Below are 21,766 nucleotides of genomic sequence, written 5' to 3'. Positions count from 1 at the left end.
AGAATAGAAATTACCATATTGTGCTGTGCATCCTTAATACAGAAAGCAATTATAATCATTGCCAAGTCAGAAACATCTGCCTTGGGAAGATCTTGCTGGTCTGGGCCATGAAGCTGTTGCTGTGAGGTTATTCCAGCAATAACCATTTATGGTTATTCCAGCACCAGTTATTCCAACCACTGTTCTGTTGTGTGGCTCAGTTCACTTCTTCTGATCGTGGTTCCATCTTACTCTTTCTACATTCCCATAAACTGTGGGATGAAAAAGGCCTTAGGAGCTGAGAGGGTCTGGAAGAGCTACTGTCAGCTGCCACAGATTAGTTAAAGTGCTGCAAGGGCTATAAGGTGTTAGGAAAGATGGCACCAATGAAGATACTGGTCTAAATTTTTTTACCTGGTTGAAAGTCACTAAAGCCTAAGAACACACACAAAGATAACTCATTATTGTACTTAATGGGCAGTTGGTTGTATTGAATCAGGTTTCCTTTATGTTACAGAGTAATTGGATAAAGCAGAGTCCTGCCATACCAACAGGCATCATCTAAAAGCCAAGAATATTTCTGTATATAGAGATGGAGGGACCACAGCTGCTTGATTCAGAGAGCAAATTGAAAAAGTAAATGTATGAATAGAATCAGTATGGAGTGGAAGATGCACAAAATTATAAATGTTGTAGAAAATCAAGGTCTCCTATTTATTCTTGAGCATAATGCCGAAACAAGGCAATTTGAAATGGAAGTGAAAAGCAGCATATCCTGAGTGGTATATTATTAATTTATGGTATTGATTGGCACATCAAAATGAAGGATTTAGTGAAAATAAAAGCAAAGAGAAATCTCTGTATGGATAATGAGAAGATCTAAAACCTGTTAGACAGCACTGGATGACACAAGCTACGGGAACAAAAGGCAGGGCCTTAATTAATTGGCAGTAGATCTCTTGTCCCTTCATTTTGGCAGCAATCTGAACAGGAGTTTCAGATGGCCAGATCATTTCTCTGGTCATGTGTTGCTATGCTGTACAGACAAGATTAGGCATGATTTTGCTAAAATGGTCAGAAAGGCTTTTGAGTATCCACATTTCCAGCTAAAAGATGTTTAACGTGACTCCAATTGCATGTGCCGTGGACAGCTTGGTGTCAGCCACAGTTACTTTTCACAGCCTAAGCAGCATTAAGGAGCGTGAATTTGACAAGAAACAGATAAAGAGGAGTACACTCATTCCTAAGGTAACTCCTCTGACCTTGCTAGAGCTGATCCAAAGTTCAGTTTAGCCTTGACTTGTTTTTCTGTAGCTGGCAAGTTGTTGTGTCTGGAGAACTGCTTCTACTTCTGCCCTACTATCCATCTTTGTTCAAGGTAATAACAAAAGAAGTAAAAAAGGCTCAGGGAACGGTGACAAACATAATTGGAGCATAGGAAATCTCTCATATGAAGGGAGATTAATAACATTGGAGTTGTTTCTCTTAGAGATGAGACAAATCAAAAGGATGCAATAAATAGTCCTTGTGATCCACCAAAGGGCCTTTAGAGGTCTACAACCATGGAATTGAACTAAACTGCTGCTACCTGCTGTTCCCTGCCAGCTGGATGTGAAGTTGGGCTCTCTGCCTTGTGGCTTTTGGGGTATAAATGCAAAAAATCATCCATACAGGGGAAGAGCACCTATTGCCTCTGTTTCCCACACAACAGAAAATAGAAAATCTGAGAGTATTCCAAGTCAAAGGGAAGGGAGATACCTTTCCACCTAATACGCAAACACCCAAGGAACTAGGCAATTAATAGTGTTTGAACTTATTATGGTTTGTAACAAGACTTTTCTGGGTTGTAAGAGATGCTGATAAAGCTGGGTGCATCTGTGCAGCCTAGGGGATGCTGGATGCTCCATGGGTGGAAAGGGGATACACAAAGACTGGCAGCGAGCATGCTTCCCTGGAAAAGGCAAGGCTGAGGTGTTTGAGGCTTCAGCCACACTGGGGAGTCAGATGCCTGAGTCCAGTCATTATCCTGCATCATCTGAGCCAGGAGAGTCAGCCCAGCTTGTGAACATAGCCTGTGGTCAGTGTGGACAGCAGCATTCACAGGGGGATGAAACATGGTCAGAGCGAACACAGTTTCTCAGCATTTGCAGTAGACAGGCAGCAGAAACAAACAATCAGTTACCATGGCTCAGCTGGTGTTTAGTAACTCGGAAGTGATGGTGAAATATCACAAGACCAAGTCCTAAAACCTGTCGCCTCGTTCCTCTGTACTTCACAGGCAGCAACCATCGGAATCATCTCTGAGGACTCACCAAATAAGTTCCCTAAGCAGCTGATGATAGTGCTGTACTTTCTCAGCAAATTCAATTTCATGGCAGTGTACTTTATTTGATGAGTATTTCTTTTTTTGCTGCAGGGCTTCAGCAGCAGTGCGGATGGAGACTGCCATGCCATCGCTTCTTACCGTGCTGTGCACTCACAGCACACCTGGGTTTGTAACTCAGCAAGCCCCAAAAATGTTCTGGATGCATCTTTTGTGCCTGGGCTGGGCACTCTGGCATATTCCTTACTGCCCAGCAAACAGCTACAGACTTGGCTGTCATTTGGGAAATGGGAAGGATCAAGGCAGTTCCTGGAACATTGCAGGGACCAAGCTCCAGAGATGACTGGATCCCTGCTCCCAAGCCTGGTGAGAGACCTGAGTCCCTGGGGCTTTTCTTTCTAGCTTCTCTTTCTTCCTTAGAGAGTCTTTGAATTCCAGTTTATTCTTCACTTAATATGAAGGGATTTACACTGATCACTCTTGTTAATAGCTGTTAATGGGAATTTTATTCTTGAATCTCTTGTGTTTGGAAATATAATTTTGTTTTCAGAGCAAATTTAAATTTGTAAGTGTTCATGGGAAGAAAAAGTTATCAGACCAGTCTCTGCACTTCCTAGCTGATGTTATATACCTTCTCTGATTAGCTTTTAAAAACTATTTTTAGCTTAAATATGTAGCATAGAGCCCTAGACACAAAGCTTAATTGTGCTTATCACTTCAAATACACTATCAACAACCTCCTCCCAAAAAGAACAGATTGTAGGTGTGTAAGGGACTCCCTTTTTTCCTCCTGCAGAGAGTCTTCACTTTTGATGTCAAAAAGCTTGGCTGCAGTGAGTCCCCCAGCTGCTTCAGCCTGACTCCAGAGATGGCTGAGGCTGCAGGTGAGCTCCCTGCAAAAACTGGGGCAGCCCCAAGTTCAAAGTGAAGCAGCTGGAGCTGGATGGGATGCATTCCACAGACACTTCTCCATTTCTTTAAAATTCCCTCTGCTCTATTGTATTATTATATTTCTCTTTTACTTCTCATTTTTTCTGACCCAATTAATGTCTTTTAACTTGAAATGTTTTGTACAGTTGTTAGGATATGAGGAGAGATAGCAGCCTAATGCTATAAAAGCTGGGAGGTTTTGTCCTGTAGCCCTCTGTGAATGCCCCTCTTTGTGCTCCCAGAGGCCTTTGTACATGGTAACCTTACTTACGGGAGTTTATCTAAGGAATTGAGGCTGTCATACAGATCTTAGTTTGTGGGGGTGGTTGGGTGGATTTGGGATGCTTATGTGAAACTGAGTATATATATGTGGGTAAAAATAATAGTAGAATAAAAGAATAAGTAAATTAATAGCCTTTCAGATGTCCAGGCCAAAGTAACAGGATTTTGTATCCTAAACTACATAGGATGAGCTTTCTAATGACTAGGTGTAGGAATGCTTATTTATGCCTCAAATATCACATTGCCTTTTTATTTTTTATTTTTTCTTTTAATGCATGTGTCAGCTCTAAAAAGAATAGTGCTGTGCAACAACTGCAGTATTTTTTCAGGTGAGCTTTGAAATCTAGTGTTTGTTTATATAATTAAGAACATATAAGTTCTTCCATCTCAGACTCTCACATCTGTTGAGCCGATGTCCTGTGTATTTGCCCTTTTCTAGAATAAAAGTGACTTGCTTTTAGGCTGAGCAAAAGTTCCTCAAGGATCTTAAGTAGGAAAATGCTAGGAAATATGGCATAATCATCTTTTTTTCTTGTGACATTTTCCCAATTTGAGAGGTTCCAAAATATTCTTCAGAATATGGATGCAAAGGTTAAGTTATAAAGGTATCTGGCAAATTACTTTTATGATGGATTTAGAAAACTGCCCTGCATTGCTGCAAGTGAAGAGGGATAGGTATTTACCATTTCTGCCATAACAGCCCATTTCTAGAAATGGGTCTGGCCATTTCGTCTTTCTTATTTGATAGAAAAAGGAAGACAAGTGTAACAATCTGTATTTCATTAACATTCAAAGTTGGTTGAGTTTTCATGGTAATAGGCTTTTAATGATTTTGCATGGGAGAATGTTTAATGAAAGAGGAAACAGCTGTTAAGTTCAAACATAGGAAAAATAATTTAATGTAACTCATGTAGCATGGCAGCATATTGAAATTTTTATTATAACTTGTGCTGCCTCACTTGTGAAGTGCCCTCATCTTTATTCCATTCCATATACAGTTTAGTACTCAGCTGAAAGACTGTTAGTGACTGTTTATCTTTAAAACCTTCACTAACAGCATTATTTTGCAGCCCGTTTTCAAACTAGGGTGCATTTTAGAAATAGACACTTTCTTAGATTACATCAGATACGTCTCTATTCCAGAGGGAAAAAATAAGATGCTTAAATCTTAATTTTTGCTCCAGGAAATGCTTGTACAGGCCACTCTGAGACTGGTCAGCTGATGGGTGTGGATGCCGTGGTGGGCAGGTGGTTGTGTCTGTTCCCTCTGAGCAGCCACTGTGGGAACTCTGGTGGGGAGGGATTTCTCACAGACCCCGCAGCACCAGCGACAGCTGCCCCGCTGTCCTTAGCTCTGCATCACTTGGGAACACACTGATGGATGACAGCACATTTTCCTCTGATCTAGAGACATTTCTGAACCTTACTAAAGCTGCCTTTTGCTTCAGCCAAGGGGCAACTAAATTCACTAAAAAGGAAGCACCTAAAATCAGAAGTGCCATAGATAAGTGAGTACAGAAAAAAAAAATTCAGTTGCTGCCTTGCTCTTGTTCACCCTGTCTATTGAAATTGTAGTGAAACTCCACACTGCACTTTCAGGTGAAGAGCAGAGCGATCTGTGACTTACAGGCTTTGCTTTACACAAGGAGGGATTGCTCTCCTAATGCATCAGACAGGTGAACTGCATTGCATTTAGACAGTAAAAGGTGGATATTGGAGGAAATAGCCCATTAAATTACCATTACCTAGTTCTAGAGAGATATTCCTGAAGAAACAGATCACAAATGTGTGAAAGAGCAACCAAGTCTCTCCTCAGCTCCTAGTTTTTTGCGTTTGGAAAACAGACAGCAGTGGTGCCTGTCTCTGGGTGAGTCATGCAGCTTAGAGCAAGGACTTTTAAAATCTTCTTATCCATTAGAGAGAGACACGTGTGTCACACCTGCTGTGTGTTACATGCAAGCTGTAAATCGGGGGCTGTACAGGACTTTTCCACAGCTGAACCCCCAAAATGCGTCCTGATAGGCAGGAGAGAAGCCTCTGCCCTGGGCACAGCCTGCAGCAAGGGCATCACCCCATAGACAACCCTTGCCCACGCCTGGAAGTAAAGCGGGGTTGGCCACTTCCCACTGCTGTTTTTGGTTTTGTGGTGTTTCCAATGCCATGCAGGCTGGGTGAGGCTGCTGCCCAGTGCAGTGCAGGCTTCGGGTGGGAGAGCAGGAGCCAGGCTGGCAGCATGGGCTGGCAGTGCCTTCCCATCTCACACAGTTTTGGTCCTGGGATCACCCTGTCCCTCAGACCTGCTCAGCCTCACCTGGCTCCCCTCAGGGATCCCTTAGCTCACCACCCCAGCAGAAGATGAATAAAGCAGTTGCACTGCCTTCTTTTCTATCTGCAGGGAAAAAAACAAACCAACCCAAAAACTTAATTTGGATTCTGGTTTGGGGACTGGCTTTACAATAAAGAAAATGGGTTTTAATATAAATCCAGCCTTTGCAAAGCAATGCAAACCAGTACTTAACTTCATGCAGTATCTGTACATCTCCTTTTTTTTGTAAGCTAAACTATCATTCACAAGTGGAAGCTAAAGATCAGAAAATATTGCATACATTTGTAAATGGTGTAAATATCCAAGCCATTTGGTTTTTTCAAATTGCAAGGTTCTTTGTGAATTGTCCTTATTCCTAATTTAAAAACCTGGAAATTTATTCAGCTAAATTTGGTACATTCCTAAGATCCAGATCAAAAAACACTCAGATGTCTTAACTGAAAATTCCTATAACACTTAAGTTGACAATGATGAATCTTAAAATCCAGCTAGTGTCTATGTAGCATTTTTTACTAATCAGTTCAAAAGCGATGGAACTTTACCACCCTTCTACAAGTTCTGCTACACATACAAGGCAGTCAGGTTTTCATCAAACCTTGCAGCAAGGATAAAACACGCTTCTTGACAGATACAGACACTGAAAATCAGCCTTAAAGTGAAATGGAAACAATAATAAAATCGACTTTTTTGACAACTAAAATTTTTAGTGTTAGGCAGGATCAGGTTTTGGATTCCAAATGGTCTCAAAATATATATCAATGTCACTAAGTGGACAGGGTTACATAAAAACTTGAGTTTTTCAAATTTCCATCAAATTGCATGACAAAACTAGGGAAAGCTAGGTCTCAGCTGTTATTTGCTCTATGTTGTGGACTTAGATGTGTCTTAGCAGCAATATTTCAGTCTTAGGTTTTATAGAATTATGTTAATTTTCATACTGTGAGATATATTAGTATGGCTTTTTTCACATTAACACACTTTCTAAGGAGTTAATTACTTTCACTTTTTTTTTTTTTTTTGTTTTGTCTCTTAAACCTATTATTCTGTTAAGAATAAATATTCTTTTTCTTACCAACACACACAAATCCTTACATAAAGGCTCCTGACTAACCTGAGGTGTTTCTGGCCCAAGCTAGGAGGAAGAGGGAGGAGGGGAAAAAGGAGAGCAGGAGGGAAAATTTCTCTTCTTCCTTTCACTGTGGGGGAGTGTTCCAGGCCCCTCCCTGGATTCTGAAATCTTTGACTAAAGTCAAGCTTCCCAGGTTTCAAACTTGGCAGAAGTGTGCCCAGATGCTGGATGGTAGCTGGGATAAGAATTAACTGGGAAGGACTCACTGAGTTATTTCTAATGAAATAATTTTGTACCATAATTTTAGATAATTAGACATTGGCATAGAACCTCTGTCTGCTTTCCCCAAACCCCTGGTGGAAAAGCTTTACTCTAGCCCTTTCCAGACTTTTAAATATGTTTGTGGAAAGCTTCCCAAGGTCTTGGGTTTTCCTTTGGTTGCAAAATATGTGAGTTTGGACTCTTAGAAACTATCTGGGGAGGGAAAATATTTCCTATTCAGCTCTTGTAACAAAACAAAACAAAAAAAAAAGAAAAAAAGATTTTTTTTCTCTTTTACTTAATTATAAAGGTTGCTAAGAGATAGATACTTCATTCCTTAAAATAGCTTTTTCATGGAACAGTAAAATGTTAGCAGACAAAGCAAGCTGGTCTTGCTGTATTGTACGGCGTTGCAGAGAACAGACCAATAAATAGATTGAAAAGAAAAAATGGTGGGAAATGCTTGCTATGAAATTAATTAGATATTTAAATAGGAGGAGCTGATTTCTGTAAAAGCAAGAGGATTTCTGTAAAACCAAGAGTGCCTTTTAGTCTTCATCGGGGTTCAGAGATTCAGTCCTCAAGTGAAGATGTCCTACAGGGCAGCTCTAATGTGTTGGTAAGAAAAAAACATGGAGCAGTGAATAAGAAGACAGTATCTGCTTTATGAATACATAGAGACAGCTTCACCTCTATAATGTATTCGTCATGAAGCACTAAAAGCACTTTGGCCCCATGTCTTGAGGAACATTAAAGTCTTATTGTTACTGCAGTGCACTGCCTGCTTAGTGTTACTGCACACTCAGTGTATCTTTTGGACTTGTAGTGGCAGTATGTTGCAGGGTATTTCTTTCTATTTAAATAATCATGGGCCTAATTTTCAGAAAGTGTCAATATGTCTGGCTGAAATGGAATCAATAGTACCAAACTCCTTTATACTAGCTAAGGAGCTGGTCCTGTATGCTTAAAAATAACCTAATGAGGGAAGGACTGGTTTACCTACTGAGAGGTTTCATGACCTACTTCTGCAGTTCTCCTGCTCTTCTGGGAAAGCTCTGCTGGGCTTCTGGTTCCTCATCTCCTTGGTCTCCTCCAAATCACTCACAAAGGCAAATTCCACAAGAGCAAGAGAGAGAGCAAGAGAGAGAGAGAGAGAAAGAGAGAGACAGCTGCTTCTTCATATATTAATAATACACAGCCCCATAAATGATTAATAAAAGATAGCAGTGACTTTGAATGATGGTGTAGTAATTCACACTTAGCTGTTTAGATGGCTCCCAGCCTTCATCCTGGTGGAGCACGAGGCACCCGGGATGAATGATTATCCTGTCATGCAGACTGTTGTTTCCAGTTGCTTAAACTGAGCACTGCACATATCAGACAGCATCGTGCAGCTGATTATGGCCCACCACATGGATGGTCATAGTCAGAAAGATTAACTTTTTAATTTGCTCAAAGATGCATCTGTGGGAATGATGTCAGCCACAGACTGTGAGAGCTTCATCCTTTGATGTGCTGGAACCTAGAGCTGGGCCAAAGAAGCATCTAAACTTGGTCATATTTAATTTAACCACGTGTGCAGATAGCCTGGTGAATCCTATGGAGTGCCTAGTACAGAGCAAAGTCCTGTTGCTCCTCTGGTGGTGGATATGATCCTGATACCATTCTCCAGCTGTTCATTCCATGGGAAGTCATTACACTCTCTGCTATGCCTCTCCAAGCTCTCCATGATGATTGTCTTTGTGTGAGATCTATCCCTAAAAAGGGTATATTAATTTTTAAAAAAGCCGTGCAAAAATTAGATTGTATTTAAAACTAACAAACAAAAAAACCCCAAAGTGAGAAGCTGGGCATTAACTGAGTAGCTGGGAGCTGAGTAAAAGAAGTTGTCTGTGGGAGATAGAGAAGAGGAACAGAAATACAACCCTGTCTAATCACCTGCAGACAACTCAGTCACTTCTTGCTAACTTCCAGGTGATTCACCAAATCCCAATGTCAATCAAAATGGATCAGAAAGATGACACCTGAGAAGTGCCAATTTTTCTCTGTTAATTACAAGGGGATCCTGAGGTGGTTTGCTCAAGTATAGATGTCTATCCTCCAGAGCCCTAAAACTTGAGGAGGTGAGGTGTACCTTTTAAATCCCTGTATTCCCTGTTCTCTGTAACATTCTGTTAGGCTGCCAGTGCACAGAAGAGTGAAAGGCCACAGCACAACTAACAACCTGTTGATGAAATAAATGTGTTAAAATGCTGTAGTGGAGAAGTGTCTGCTGATGTGGAACTTGTCAAATCCCCACAGACACCTTGTCTCTGACTATGGCCTGCAAAGGGGAGGTGGAAAACCTTGTTGGGTTATCCCAGATAGAAGGAAAAACACCAAAGTATTTAGATCCACAAGTGAGGCTTCCTTCCTCTTCAGGGGAAAAAAATGGGGCCCCAGAAGGAGTTTGATGCCTTTGTGGTGGTTTCTGAGTGAAGCAAACCTTTGAGGGAAAACAATGCTAATAGAGTCATCGCTTTGGCACATGAGCCCCGCTAGAAAGGAAGCCTGTTAATCCCCTCTACAGTCTCTCTATTTATACCCTTAGGCTGCACATAAACTGGCCAAGTACAGGAACAAAAGCTGACTAGAAAAATCACTCCTGTGATTGTTGCTCTCATGAACTATTATCCCCTTTATTAAGGAGCCGGCTCAGAACAACCTCTCTTAAGGACAATGTTTGTGAAAAAATGTGATTATCGTGCTGATTTAGGTGAAACTTGGCCCTCTAGCTTGCCTCTCCCTCTGCCCTCCCTGCCTGTTTTCCTTATTGTGCTCTTAAGTGGTGGTGCCATTAGCCAAGCTGGAGGAATGCCCGGACCCCAGCTCTGCCTCTTGCCTCCTTGGGAGATAGGTACCAACCTACAAGGTAAGTTTGTCTTCCCAGCCATTTCTTTAAGACATTTGATTATAGAAATTTTGCAATAAAAAGAAAAAAATCTTGGACTACGAATTTGTGTGTCATTTTAGAGCTATAATCTTCTAGAGAATGGCATGGTGTGGAACTGTTCACCAGATTACTGGTGTCCTTTCTGGTATTTCTTTACTTATGATAATTTAGAAATCAGTGTTTGTGATTTGTTTCTTTAGTAAACTGAAGCTCGTTAATATTTGGGATTATCCTCTCTGCAGTTTTTACTTAAAAATAAAAATCCTCCCCAATGTCCTGTTTCACTGTGACTGAATGGAGATTCAGCTTCTCCGCCTGGAAGGCAATAGAGCCCAGGTTCTTTTGTGTCAGTCAAGTTACAAGAGGAAAAAATGGCTCTCCTGATCTTTATGCAAAGTACATTTCCAGAGGCTTTTGAAGAAACCCATCTTTCATTGAAATGCACTTGACTGAGAAGATACTTTGAAAATATAGAGTGCAAACAACTCCTCCAGCAGTTTTGTTGGAGGAAAAGGAGCAGGAGGGATTAATCATACTTGGCTATACTGAGCATGGGATGTCTTTGGAAAACTGTCTGCATCAAGAATAGCTCTGTTACACCTTATGTTCCTGCAATGAAAATTGTTAAAAAGATCAGATTACACTTATCTGTAAGAGTTTTACAAATTTTGACTAGGTGTAAGTTTTCCATTAAAGTACTGCCAGTGTGATCGAGGATAATTCATTAGAGTAACATGGATTTAAGGGCCCATAAACTGAATAATGGAGATTCTTGAAATAAAGTAGTAAATATCTTTTTCAGACTATGTGCTTATAGTTTTCTAGCCCTTCCAGTGTTGGGCAATTAAAAATTTTATCTACAGTATACCCTGACTTTTGAAGTCACACTCCTATTTAAGGCCAGACAACTATATTTTAAATGGAATAAATGAATATCAATGCAAAGAGCCATACATTATTTTGTGAACTATTATAAACTATTTGTGAAATGAAATTAAGTTACTCTAATAATGGTTTTACTATAGGTAGGCCAGATGAGACTGTTAGTATTTAAAGATGGGGAATGTGTATATTTAAAAAGATGAAACTCCTGCCACACTGGAAAGATAAAGGAAAAAAAGGATGATAAGATAGAGTGGTGTTTAGGCTTGTGTCTGAGGCTGACTGGAGCCAGATGTTGGATTTAGATGTGGTGATTGCTGGATTCTTATGAGCTTTCTGCTGCTGAGAGTGCACCAGAGTGGGGCAGAGAAGAGCTGGCCTCATGCTGTTGTGACCATAAGCTACTAAGTACAAGTATAGTCAGTCCTCCTTCTTGTGAAGACCAAGTAAAAACCAGAAGCAACAAGAGAGAGCAAAGGTTTGGGAAATTTTGCACAAATGTGACTCATTATGGGATATCTAAGTGGTCAAATTGGGTGTTTCTAATTTTTGCAAAAGCCAGACAAATAAGAGGATGTTTATTAGGTCATATGTACAAATCAGGCACTTCTGCAGCTGGCGGGAAGGAAAACCTTTCTGGTTCAGAACTGAGGTTTGGGCACACTTATATCCTATTCCTGGGTGAAGAAGAGGGAATTCAGAGATCTCTTGGCCACCATGCTGAATATACATGGGCTTGGCTGTCTGAACCTGCAGGTCATCTCTTGCACATTAACCAGGAATAATTTCAGAAGGTGTTGCACAAAGCCACCAGCACCCATGTAGGTGCAGCAAATATGAGAGCCTATTGTAGCAAATATGAGAGAAAAACCACTGGGAATGTCCTGACTCATTATTCTAAGAATTTATTTTTCTATTAAAATATCTTTTAAAATATTTCATAAGTTTTTATTTTCCTAAGAAGTCAGCTTTAATTGAGGAGGGATATCTGAAAAATGGAAGTGGTATTCCTTAGCCATGTTTGCCAGCATTAGTAGTGGCTTTTTGAGAAGCCAGTCATGAGAACAGGACTTGCTCTGTCACAGATCCTTCAGCATTCTCCTGGCTGAGCCTTGGTAGATGTTCAGCTTCCTCAGGGGGCTTGAATTTCATCCCCTTCCAGTTTCCTTCTGGCCTCGCTGATGCATTTTGAAGATGTATATTCATAAGTTAAGACATCACACATTGCTTTCTCCTGCTCTAGCACAAATGGGATTTAATATTAATATTTTTTTACTCAACAATGTAAGTTGTATTTAATCAAAGATCTGTTAAATTTTATACTGATAAATTAAGCATTTTCTTAATGTATGTTCACATTCTGTCTTAGTCTATTATATGTGTGCAGTATAGATGTGATGCATTGGCTTTGTAAACAAAAAATAAAGACAGGAATAAAAAAAGTATTTGCAAACCAAGTAACTACTCTGTGAAGTAATGGAACTTTGAGAGCTGCAGTTCATTCCATGGGCTCAGTTCATCTAAAATATCATAAACCCTGACAGGGCAGGTTTGAGCCCCCAGCTTTTGACTGTGCATTCCTTCAACTCTTGCTCTGGTTCTGATGGTGTTTGGATCTGTAATGAACCAGGCTGACTCCCTTATCCAGAATAAAATTGAATAGATAAAAATGGGGGAATTTTGACTTGGGCTAATAAGTTCAATCATCTTCACAAAGGGCCTGAGGAATGCTGTGCGTAGTGAAGGTTGATGGAGAGGGAGAATCATGACTCTTAGGTAGCAGAGATCTGTTAGGTCCCCTTAGCTGCCTCTTCCTCCTCCCCAGCAGGACACCAGGACATGGGTCTACAAGACTTTAAAGCACTCCAAGTGGGTCTTGCTGTCCTACCCTGCTCTGCAGTGACATGGTGCCCTGCTCTTTCTGTGCACCAGCAGTTGTGTCCACTGGCCCTGTGATGAGCTGGTACAAGTATATTCAGTATTTGTAAGATTTTAGTTAGGTTTCTCCCAGTTTTGCATATTGAGCTGACTCTTCAGGATGTCAGGTAAACACAAGTGATAGTTGAAAAATCTGCAGGAAAGCATGGGGACACAGGATGTGATTGAGCTCTGTCGGGGAGGTTTAAATTACTTGAAGCTGTAGGCTTCACTGCTACGACACCCTCTTTTCTCCATTTTTGTTTCTCCTTTGCTTGGGCGGATTTGGGAGGCACAGTTACATTTTCTGTAACTGACTGATTTTTCATCTGTACAAAGCCATATGTATACAATGGACCTAATTCTGTAACTGACTGATTTTTCATCTGTACATACAATGGACCTAACTCTGATATCTGGTATCTTTGTACCCACAGGATACAGAGAGCAGGCTACAAGAAGGTGAATCTACCTCAAGAACAAACGTACATTAATAATTTTAATAAGATCATACACAGACATGACAACTAAAACCCAAATCACCAACTCATGTTTGCTAATCAAAAATATCTGCAGCTGGTCTAAAGAATTTGATGAGGTACAGAAATCAGCAAATAATTTGTCATAGACTCTGACAAGACTAAATCAGATTGTAAGAAATGGATGGACCTGTATTTCCAGGCTGATCCATGTGTCAAGTACGGTGTTATGGAAATGTTCCAGCACTGTTCCCATATGTACCATAGATCATACTTTCACTGCTTGCTGCTTTGGGCATACCTCTTGTAGTCAGGTCTCTGTACTTGACTGAGTTTGTGGTGTGGGTGTGAGCTATGCACACCTTCTGTGTGCCTGGGACTGCTAAAGGCCATTGGAGAAGTAGAGAAGACATTGTCTCTGATTTAGCAGTAAAACCTGTTTTCATTACTAGGTCTCAGGTGCTGAAGACAGCCCAAATCCTCCAGTAAGGCAGCTTTCAATAAGACATTGTTTGTTCTGCTGCACTGTCAATAACATGTCATTACTTTAACTGCAAGATAAGAAAGGATTTGTTAATGGCTCCTCTTGGGGGATGGTGACATTTTTTCCCCCTTATAGATCACTGGGGAAAAAATACAGAAGCAGGCTGACAAGGAAAGAAAGTCAGTTTGGCACTTTTTTTGTTTTCTTTTTTTTCCCCCATTTGTAAAAAAAGTTATCTCTGCTTCTCAGTAAAAGCTGTAAGTTATGAAAAACAGAAATTCAGCCTTTTTCTTTTATTTGTAGTCATGTGCAAAACCATGTGATCTAATGTTAATTGTTCATGTGCATACACCTTTTTAAGAGACAAAAAGAAATAGTTTAGCATATTTTAAAAAGAAAACTGCTGTGAGCAGTAACAGGTCTATAACCTATCATTAATCTGGAGGTACAGTACTGCAGGAGAGGCAGATCAGTTTCTGCCTTTCCCAGGTCCACGTAAGTAGTTATTAATTAACAGCAGATATGGCAAGAAGTTTTCAGTCCTTGCTTTGGCACAGCTGTCAGTGCTGTAACCCAGGGGCTGTGTGGCTGGGCATGGGGCTGCTGCCGCATCACCCTGTGACCTCTGCCTCTGGCCAGAGCCTCCTGCAAGTGCCCTTGTCTGGTGCCACCTCTGTCCCAGGCTGCACGGCTGGCTCCTGCACGTTGCTGCCATGAAACTCCTTCGTTGTCCTGGGGCTTTCAGAGTCCAGGTGACATTCTGGCAGTGTCTGATAGAGCAATGACATATTTTTTGCAAAACCACATTTAGGACAATGATAAAGGGCCCGATCCTGTGAGGTTTTAGCCATCTGTATAATTGTCTATACAGTTAAAGATATGAGCACACAGACAGCATGTCTGAACTTGGAAAATTCATTTGGCTTCAGGTGAAGCCTGAGCTCAAAGCACAATAGCTACACCTGAATAGGGATATTCAGAGGACACAGAGCAGGTGCCAAGACCAGACCTGCTTTTTTGCAGCTGTGCAGGGGATTCTTAAAGGCACAAGCCTGCCCATTCATCTGTGTAACCAGCTTAGGCAGGCAGGCAAGTCCCTCTTTTTAAAACTCATTAAAATAACTATGGGATGAGGAGCCCATTTGGCTGTGTTTTGATAGATTTTTCGGGCCAGAGGCTTCCCTGAAACTGGGCTACCTCTCCCACCGCCTCATCTCTGCTTCCCACCCTGCGGGACCCTCTGTCAGGCTGCCCGTGTGGCCACAGCCCTGCATGCCAGCCGGGCACCCGTGCCAGCCGGGCACCCGTGCCAGCACATCCATCCGTGCGGCTGCACTCCCCTGCCCAGGGCACAGCTGCACAAACACGGGGCTGGCAGCAGGCAGCCCAGGGCGGCAGGGAGAAGGCAGAGCCCCTGCCTCCTTGTGCTGGCACAGCTGCCAAGATATTTTCACATGAAAAGTAATCTTAACCCCTGGCAGCCTGGGTACTCTGAGCTCTATAAAACTCAAGAACACGACAAACCCCAAGCACCCTAATCCTCAGTGCAGGGGATGGGTATTGAGGGCTGAATGCCAGGCTGGGGGTGTCAGTCACAATTTCCATTGGCTTTCCTGGCTCCAGGCAGCGAAGGTCCTGCAGTGCCCATCCAGAGAGGCTCACAAGTTGCTGCTCACTCTGAGCAGCCAGACCGGTTTAGAACGTGACTGCATGAATGAGCACGGTACGGCTGTAACAGGACACCGAGTGGGATCCCAGAGAATGGGAGGTAAGACGATAGCTGCAGGTGGCTGTGGATCCCAGCACTAGCTTACCTAGGCACTTGTGGGCATCATAATTTCTCAAAAAGCTGAGAAATTATGTGAGAGACTTACATGGATACTAACATCCCCTGCCCTGATATTATATAAATGCTATCAGAGTTGGTTGTAATTTCTCTTCTGTAGCACAATTTAAGATATTATTTTCTCCCCCCATCTTGTTCTCCCCCCACCTTGTTCTCCCCCCAACTCTCTCTTCACATGCTAGAGGTGGATTTTTGGTGTCCTGGCCTGTGCATGCTGCACTGTGGAATGCAGTGGGATTTTCTCCTTAGTCTGTTGTCTACTTTTTCTTCTTTTTCTTTCTCTTCAGCATTTAGGACATTACCATTGCCTACACATTTTTAGAGAAGAGTCTATCTTGATACAATTGATACAATTTCTGAATGATTAACTATAAATTTAATCTCAGCAATTGGCATTGTTTTTACAGGACATATCAGAGAATGCAGCAGAAATTGTAGAAAGCAATTTTAAAAGACTCTTGTTTTGAGGCACTTCCATCTTGTCAATAAAAAAACCACTTTCTTCAACTTTCCTAAAAATAATTTTTTACTATTATCAGGCTATTAAAACACATTATTTTCTTATGAGGCAAATATTCCTCCAAGCTGTGCTGAGGTTATTTATTACTAACTACAGCCATATATTTTCAGTGTTTCGCATACCTGCTACTGATCCATGCTTGAGGTCCACAAAAATGCAAATAAAATAAAACTTGCAGCCACCATCACTTGCTCCCCTGTATTGGAAAAGCAGCCTTATGTAACAGACTGGAAATGACAGGTAGGCATACCAGAGAAAAATCTAGGCTTGGTGTGAATTGCTCATACCTTTGCTGACATCTCTGGTGATGTGCAGGCAGAGCACAATAACAGGGTTGGGTGTTCCAGGTGGGGCAGAACACAGTGTGCTTTCATCTGGTATATACTGACTATCCAAAATCAGTGCACTTCATCTGTTCTGTGACAGAAGGAATTATATTCTAGCATTACCAGAAATAAATGCTATGCTTTGACTATTTATATTAAGTAGAAAAATCACTAAAGCTTGTTGTTTGAACAATTTTAAATGTGTATGTCAATTCAAAACTGCACAATTGTCATATGGATTTGGGCTATGATGATACTTTCTGCTTGTAGGACAATAATCCTTATTATGCTTTATTCTAAAGTTTCTGCTGTTCTTGCTCTGACAAAGCCAAATTGAAGCAAGAGTGGCAGGGCAATGTGGCTCCTGGCATCGGTAAGACACATAGCCCTCAGCAGAAAACAGGCTGGAAGTGGTAGTACTTCTGCTTCTACAACTGTCATAAAGCTGCTGAAAGCAGATCCTGAGAATCTCTGTGAAATAAAACCAACACACTGCAGTGCAAAGAAGGTCTCTATTTAAAATTACCCTCTAACATTTCTGTTCTCTAAGTCTTAGGAAAGGATTTCCTGGAAGCAGAGAGCAAGACCCAGAGCAGAAGCAGAAGAGAACTGATGGCTGGATGGCAGGGAGGGACAGAGTGGACTGCCTGGAGGTGGGAGCATCCCAGACTCGATCCAGATGAAGAAATAAATGATGACTCTGAAACATAACACAGGGTTTATCATGACAGGAGTGAAAGTTTATAAAGACCTAAACTGTTTATTTGTATGAGAACATAATGGTCCTTGTCATCAACCTGGTGTTGAAAGGAATGACTTCCATCTGGGGGATGCAGAAAAACCCAGAAGATAAATTTTAGCACTAGTAACAGTTTAATGGAATAAGATTGAAAAAGAGGATGAATATGGAAATTAGACTAGGATGACACAGTAATAATTTAAGTGTAGCATTTGGCAGCAGCAGTATCATTCAAGGAAAAACAAACAACACTAATCAACATCAGATGTATTGATATTTTAAAATAGACTTTATTTAATGACAATAAATATAAAGAAATCTTAATATTCAGAAACTAATTGCAAACATTCTTAGAAAAAATAAAAAATACACTCTTACATTCTGAATTTTTTGACATACACAAGTCTAAAACAGTGGTGATAGTCTGTAATTTATGGTGCTTGTTAAGGTAATGAAATGGTCACTGGTCCAAATTCACCCTGACTTCAACAGATCTGTACAAAGTAGGAGTCTGATCTACATATCAAGTGTAGAAAAAAGGTAAAACAGAGTAAGAGTTTAAAACAAATGCTGATTTTTCCTTCAAGCAGATCTTTAATTAAAGTGACAATGGTTAAAAAAAAAATAAAATTACAAATACTCATATGTTGGCAACTGGCCCCCAGCATTTTGTTCTTAAGCCTCCGCAGAGCTTCCGGCACGCAGGCAGAGCACATTTCAGCAGCTGGAGGTAGAGGCTTCAGAAACTGCACAGCGTAAATCAAACTATTAAAATGCAATTATTAGGCACTGTGTTGGTTTCCCTCTTCTTTCTCTGATTCAGAACTCTGCTGTGAATAACACTGAGCACATGGCAAACTGAACTGAATTCCTGATGAAATGTCTTCCGAAATGAAATGTTACAGCTACATTAGCAAGGAGCATGGCATTTCAGAAGCAAATCACTGGAGCAAACAGTTAATGTTGGCTAGGTGATGCCCATGCACAGCTCACCACTCTCTTCAGCCCAGCTCTGGTTTCAGCAGACTAAGGGCCTGTCAGTGACCATTAAGTGCATATCTAAAAGCTGCCTTCTGGGTCAGTTTGAACCAAAAAGAACTCAGTCCATGTGTGCCCACAATAATCTGTGATATCTCCCAGAAAATGAAGACAAGTGGAAAACTGGTTTCCAAAGCACATTTGTCATCTGAATAAAAAAGGTTACATAGAAACGCGCTCAGGGCTGATTAGGATTTTATTATGGGAGGAGCCCAAGCCATAGGCACATAGGTTTTGCTGATGTAGCAGGTTTTTAAACTGTTATTTTAAAGGCAGGAATATAAACTCTTTATGACACTGAGGGCTAACTCCCCCTTTAGGAAATGATGCCAACTGACGTAGGAGGAAACAACCTGGAGAGTCCCTACGTATCAAACAAGGTGCATAAGTCTAGCTACTGAAAATCAGCCTTAAGCTCTGCCACTGCTCTTGTTTCCTAGTCTCTTTAACTCTCAAGGAGCTTCCTTGAGATCAAATAATTACTTGAAATGGTCCATTTTGTGCTGCATTTCCCCCCCTTTATCACAAGATGCCTCCTTATCTACCCCAGCCCTCTAACACCACATTTGGAAAGGTATTTAAGGCACACTGGTGCTATGATCACTGATGAGGGAATAAAAATGGCATCTCTCATCTGAACACAACTGCAAATGAGAAAGGTCCAGTTGAAAGTTAAAATCAAAAGCTCCAAGTATGAATAGAGCTGACTGTCCTTTCTAACCCAACTCATTTTCCACAGGGAAGTCCTGAGTACTTCACTAAAATTGTTCCTTGAAACAACTTTTTTTACAAAAGTTGGTTTTAACTGAAAGTTTGGTATATTATGCAGTGACAGGACCAGAGGCAGTGGGCAGAAACTGAAACACTTTTTCACTGAGAGGATGATTGAGCAGTGGCACAGGTGGCCCAGAGAGGTTGTGGAGTCTCCATCCCTGGAAATATTCAAAAGAGAAGACCAGCCTGGCTGAACAGAGAGCTTCGGCTGGAACTCAGGTAGAAAAGGAGAGTTGATGACCTTTGGAAAATGGGCAGACAGCTCAAGAAGACTAATGCTATGAGGTTTTGCAGGGATAAAGTTAGAAAGGCCAAAGCCCAACTAGAACTTAATCTGGCTACTGCTGCAAAAGACAATAATGTTTCTATAAACATATTAGCAACAAAAAGAAGGCTAAGGAGACTCTTGATCGTTTATTGGATGTGATAGAACACACAGACAAAAATGAGGAAAGGGCTGAGGTACTCAATGCCTTTTTTTGCCTCAGTCTTTAGTAGTAAGACTAGCTGTTCTCTGAGAACCCAGCTCCCTGACCTGGGAGACAGGGGCAGAGAGCAGAATGAAGCCCTCATAATCCAAGGGGAAATGGTCCATGACCTGCCACACCACTTAGACAGACACAAGTCCCTAGGGCTGAATGGGTGCTGATCTGCTCACAGCTTGGGCAGACCTACTGCTGGCTAGATAAAAAACTGCCTGGATGGCTGGGCTCAGAGAGTGGTATTTAAAATACATGTAGATCTGGCACCCAGGGACATGGTTTAGTTGTGGACTTGGCAGTGTCAGGTTAATGGTTAGACTCGATAATTGTAAAGGTCTTTTCCAGTCTGAATAATCTTGTGATTCTGTTGGGTTTGCTTCAAAAGATGGGCTTGAATTACACGGCACTCAGTATTTGGAGATTTTGCTGCAAACTTCATAGGTTTAATTCCTTCTGATTATTGACTGGGTAAAATGCATCTTCTAAATGCTATTTAATTTCTGTAAATGGACTTCATACTTAAAAAGCTATATGAATAACCTGCATAAAAATTCTGCATACCTATTGTATTTAAGAAGAGTACAAAATTACAAACACAAAGTAATCGCCTGGTTTATAGAGCACAGGCATATTTTTCTTTTTTAAAAAGGTTTTGGTTTTCATGATTTATATAAATTAGTTCATTAAAACTGTTAAAAAACAAAGCAAGTTAATAATCTGCAATATCACTTCTTCAGGCACAAAATAGCTCTCCACATACGTGCCTAATCTGTAATTCCCTAATTCCCAGTTTGCAGCTGGTGCCAAAATGAGCAGGGAGATCGGCAGCCTGATTTGGAGATGACTGATGGCTGTAGCACATGCCTCCACACCTCTGACATCCTTCCATATTCTTCAAAGCTTCACAGCATGGTTAAGGCCTATTAAATGGTTTATTCCAATCTCCAGTTCCAATAGATTCATAGCCTTGTCAGAACTCACTTTATCACACAATGTTGTATCAAAATGTTCAGCTGCACATTCATCCTATGTCAAAACCTCAGGGAAGAGCACGTTCTGGCGTGAGAGAAATGCAAAAGACAGCCCTCCACAAATATTGATTTAGTATGTGAAAAGACTTTTAACACTTATTGCTTTTACAGGTAGGAGACCTTCAAGGCTATGAGCATTTAGCTCAGAATGGGCAAGTGAACTAATGAAAGTACATTGACTGGGGAAAGATAAAATGCCTGAGTTTTCTACTCAATTGGCGTGCTGTAAGGTCAGTTTGTATGCATTGATTTCAAAGGCAATCCTCCTGTTTACACAAAGATTGATGAACAGGATGGGCTTACAGTTCTGTTGCTTCATGTGATCCAAGTCCATGATTAATTGAAATATCTTGTTATCCATTTAAGTCTCAGTATGCATAGCTAATTCAGAGTAGCAAACAACCATGCTTAGTATGTCAATTCCCATGGATTTTGAGTTGTATTTTGTTTCTTTTTCCTTCATGTTTCAGCTTTTCCTCTTCATTTTCTAGCTGAGGTCTGCATTAGCAAGCAATCAAAACTCCTTCATTGGATGCAATGATATTCTTATAGCAAATCATTCTTGTTCTTAAGGCTTATTCAAGTTAGATTAGTTATCTAATAGCTGATGCTTAAGAAAAGTAGAAAGCAGCTTAGGTGTTTGGGAATTAATCTGCATCTTCTTAAAAGGATAAATAATTTTTGTCTTTTTTTTTTTTTTAATATGTCTTAAAAAGCTGTTTAAAAAAAAATTATAACTCTTATCTGCATTGCACTGGTTGCATTTGTCCAAGGGAAATTGGTAAATGAGCATGTAAGAGCTGCAAGAAACAATATCTAGTAAATCCAAAGTGCTTGATAGCTATTGGCAATATCTGGACAGATATCAGTCGTCCAAGTACTGTTATTCCATATGAAAAAGTACTTATTCATCTTTAGGTCGGAAAGTGCTGTCTGCTCCTTTGATGATTTTCTCGGCTATTTTGCCCATGGTTTTTTTCACACCTTTGAGATCATTCTCATGTAATAGTTTCTGTGTCAGGTACTTCTCTCGTTTGACCTTGCTCTTGGTCTTCTCTGATACATCCGGAATTACATATGAAATAATAAACTTCACAAAGTATATGACATGCTGGGAAAGGTGAAAATGAAAAAATGTCAGTCAGG

General features: G+C 40.8%; 1 protein-coding gene across 1 annotated transcript in view; it reads right to left on the bottom strand.

Moving 5' to 3' along the window:
- Positions 1 to 17,107: 17,107 nt before the first annotated feature.
- ANO6 (anoctamin 6) overlaps positions 17,108 to 21,766 on the bottom strand; it is a 71,268-nt gene continuing 66,609 nt past the window's right edge. Inside the window, exon 20 of the mRNA XM_039727007.1 lies at positions 17,108 to 21,731. Coding sequence (XP_039582941.1) covers positions 21,525 to 21,731 — 207 coding nt within the window. The 3' untranslated portion in view covers positions 17,108 to 21,524. The remainder of the gene's footprint in view (positions 21,732 to 21,766) is intronic.

The sequence above is a fragment of the Passer montanus genome, unplaced genomic scaffold, assembly GCF_014805655.1.
Source record: "Passer montanus isolate IOZ18808 unplaced genomic scaffold, ASM1480565v1 scaffold6, whole genome shotgun sequence".
Lineage (NCBI taxonomy): Eukaryota > Metazoa > Chordata > Aves > Passeriformes > Passeridae > Passer > Passer montanus.
This window is presented reverse-complemented; position numbering and strand designations above follow the sequence as displayed.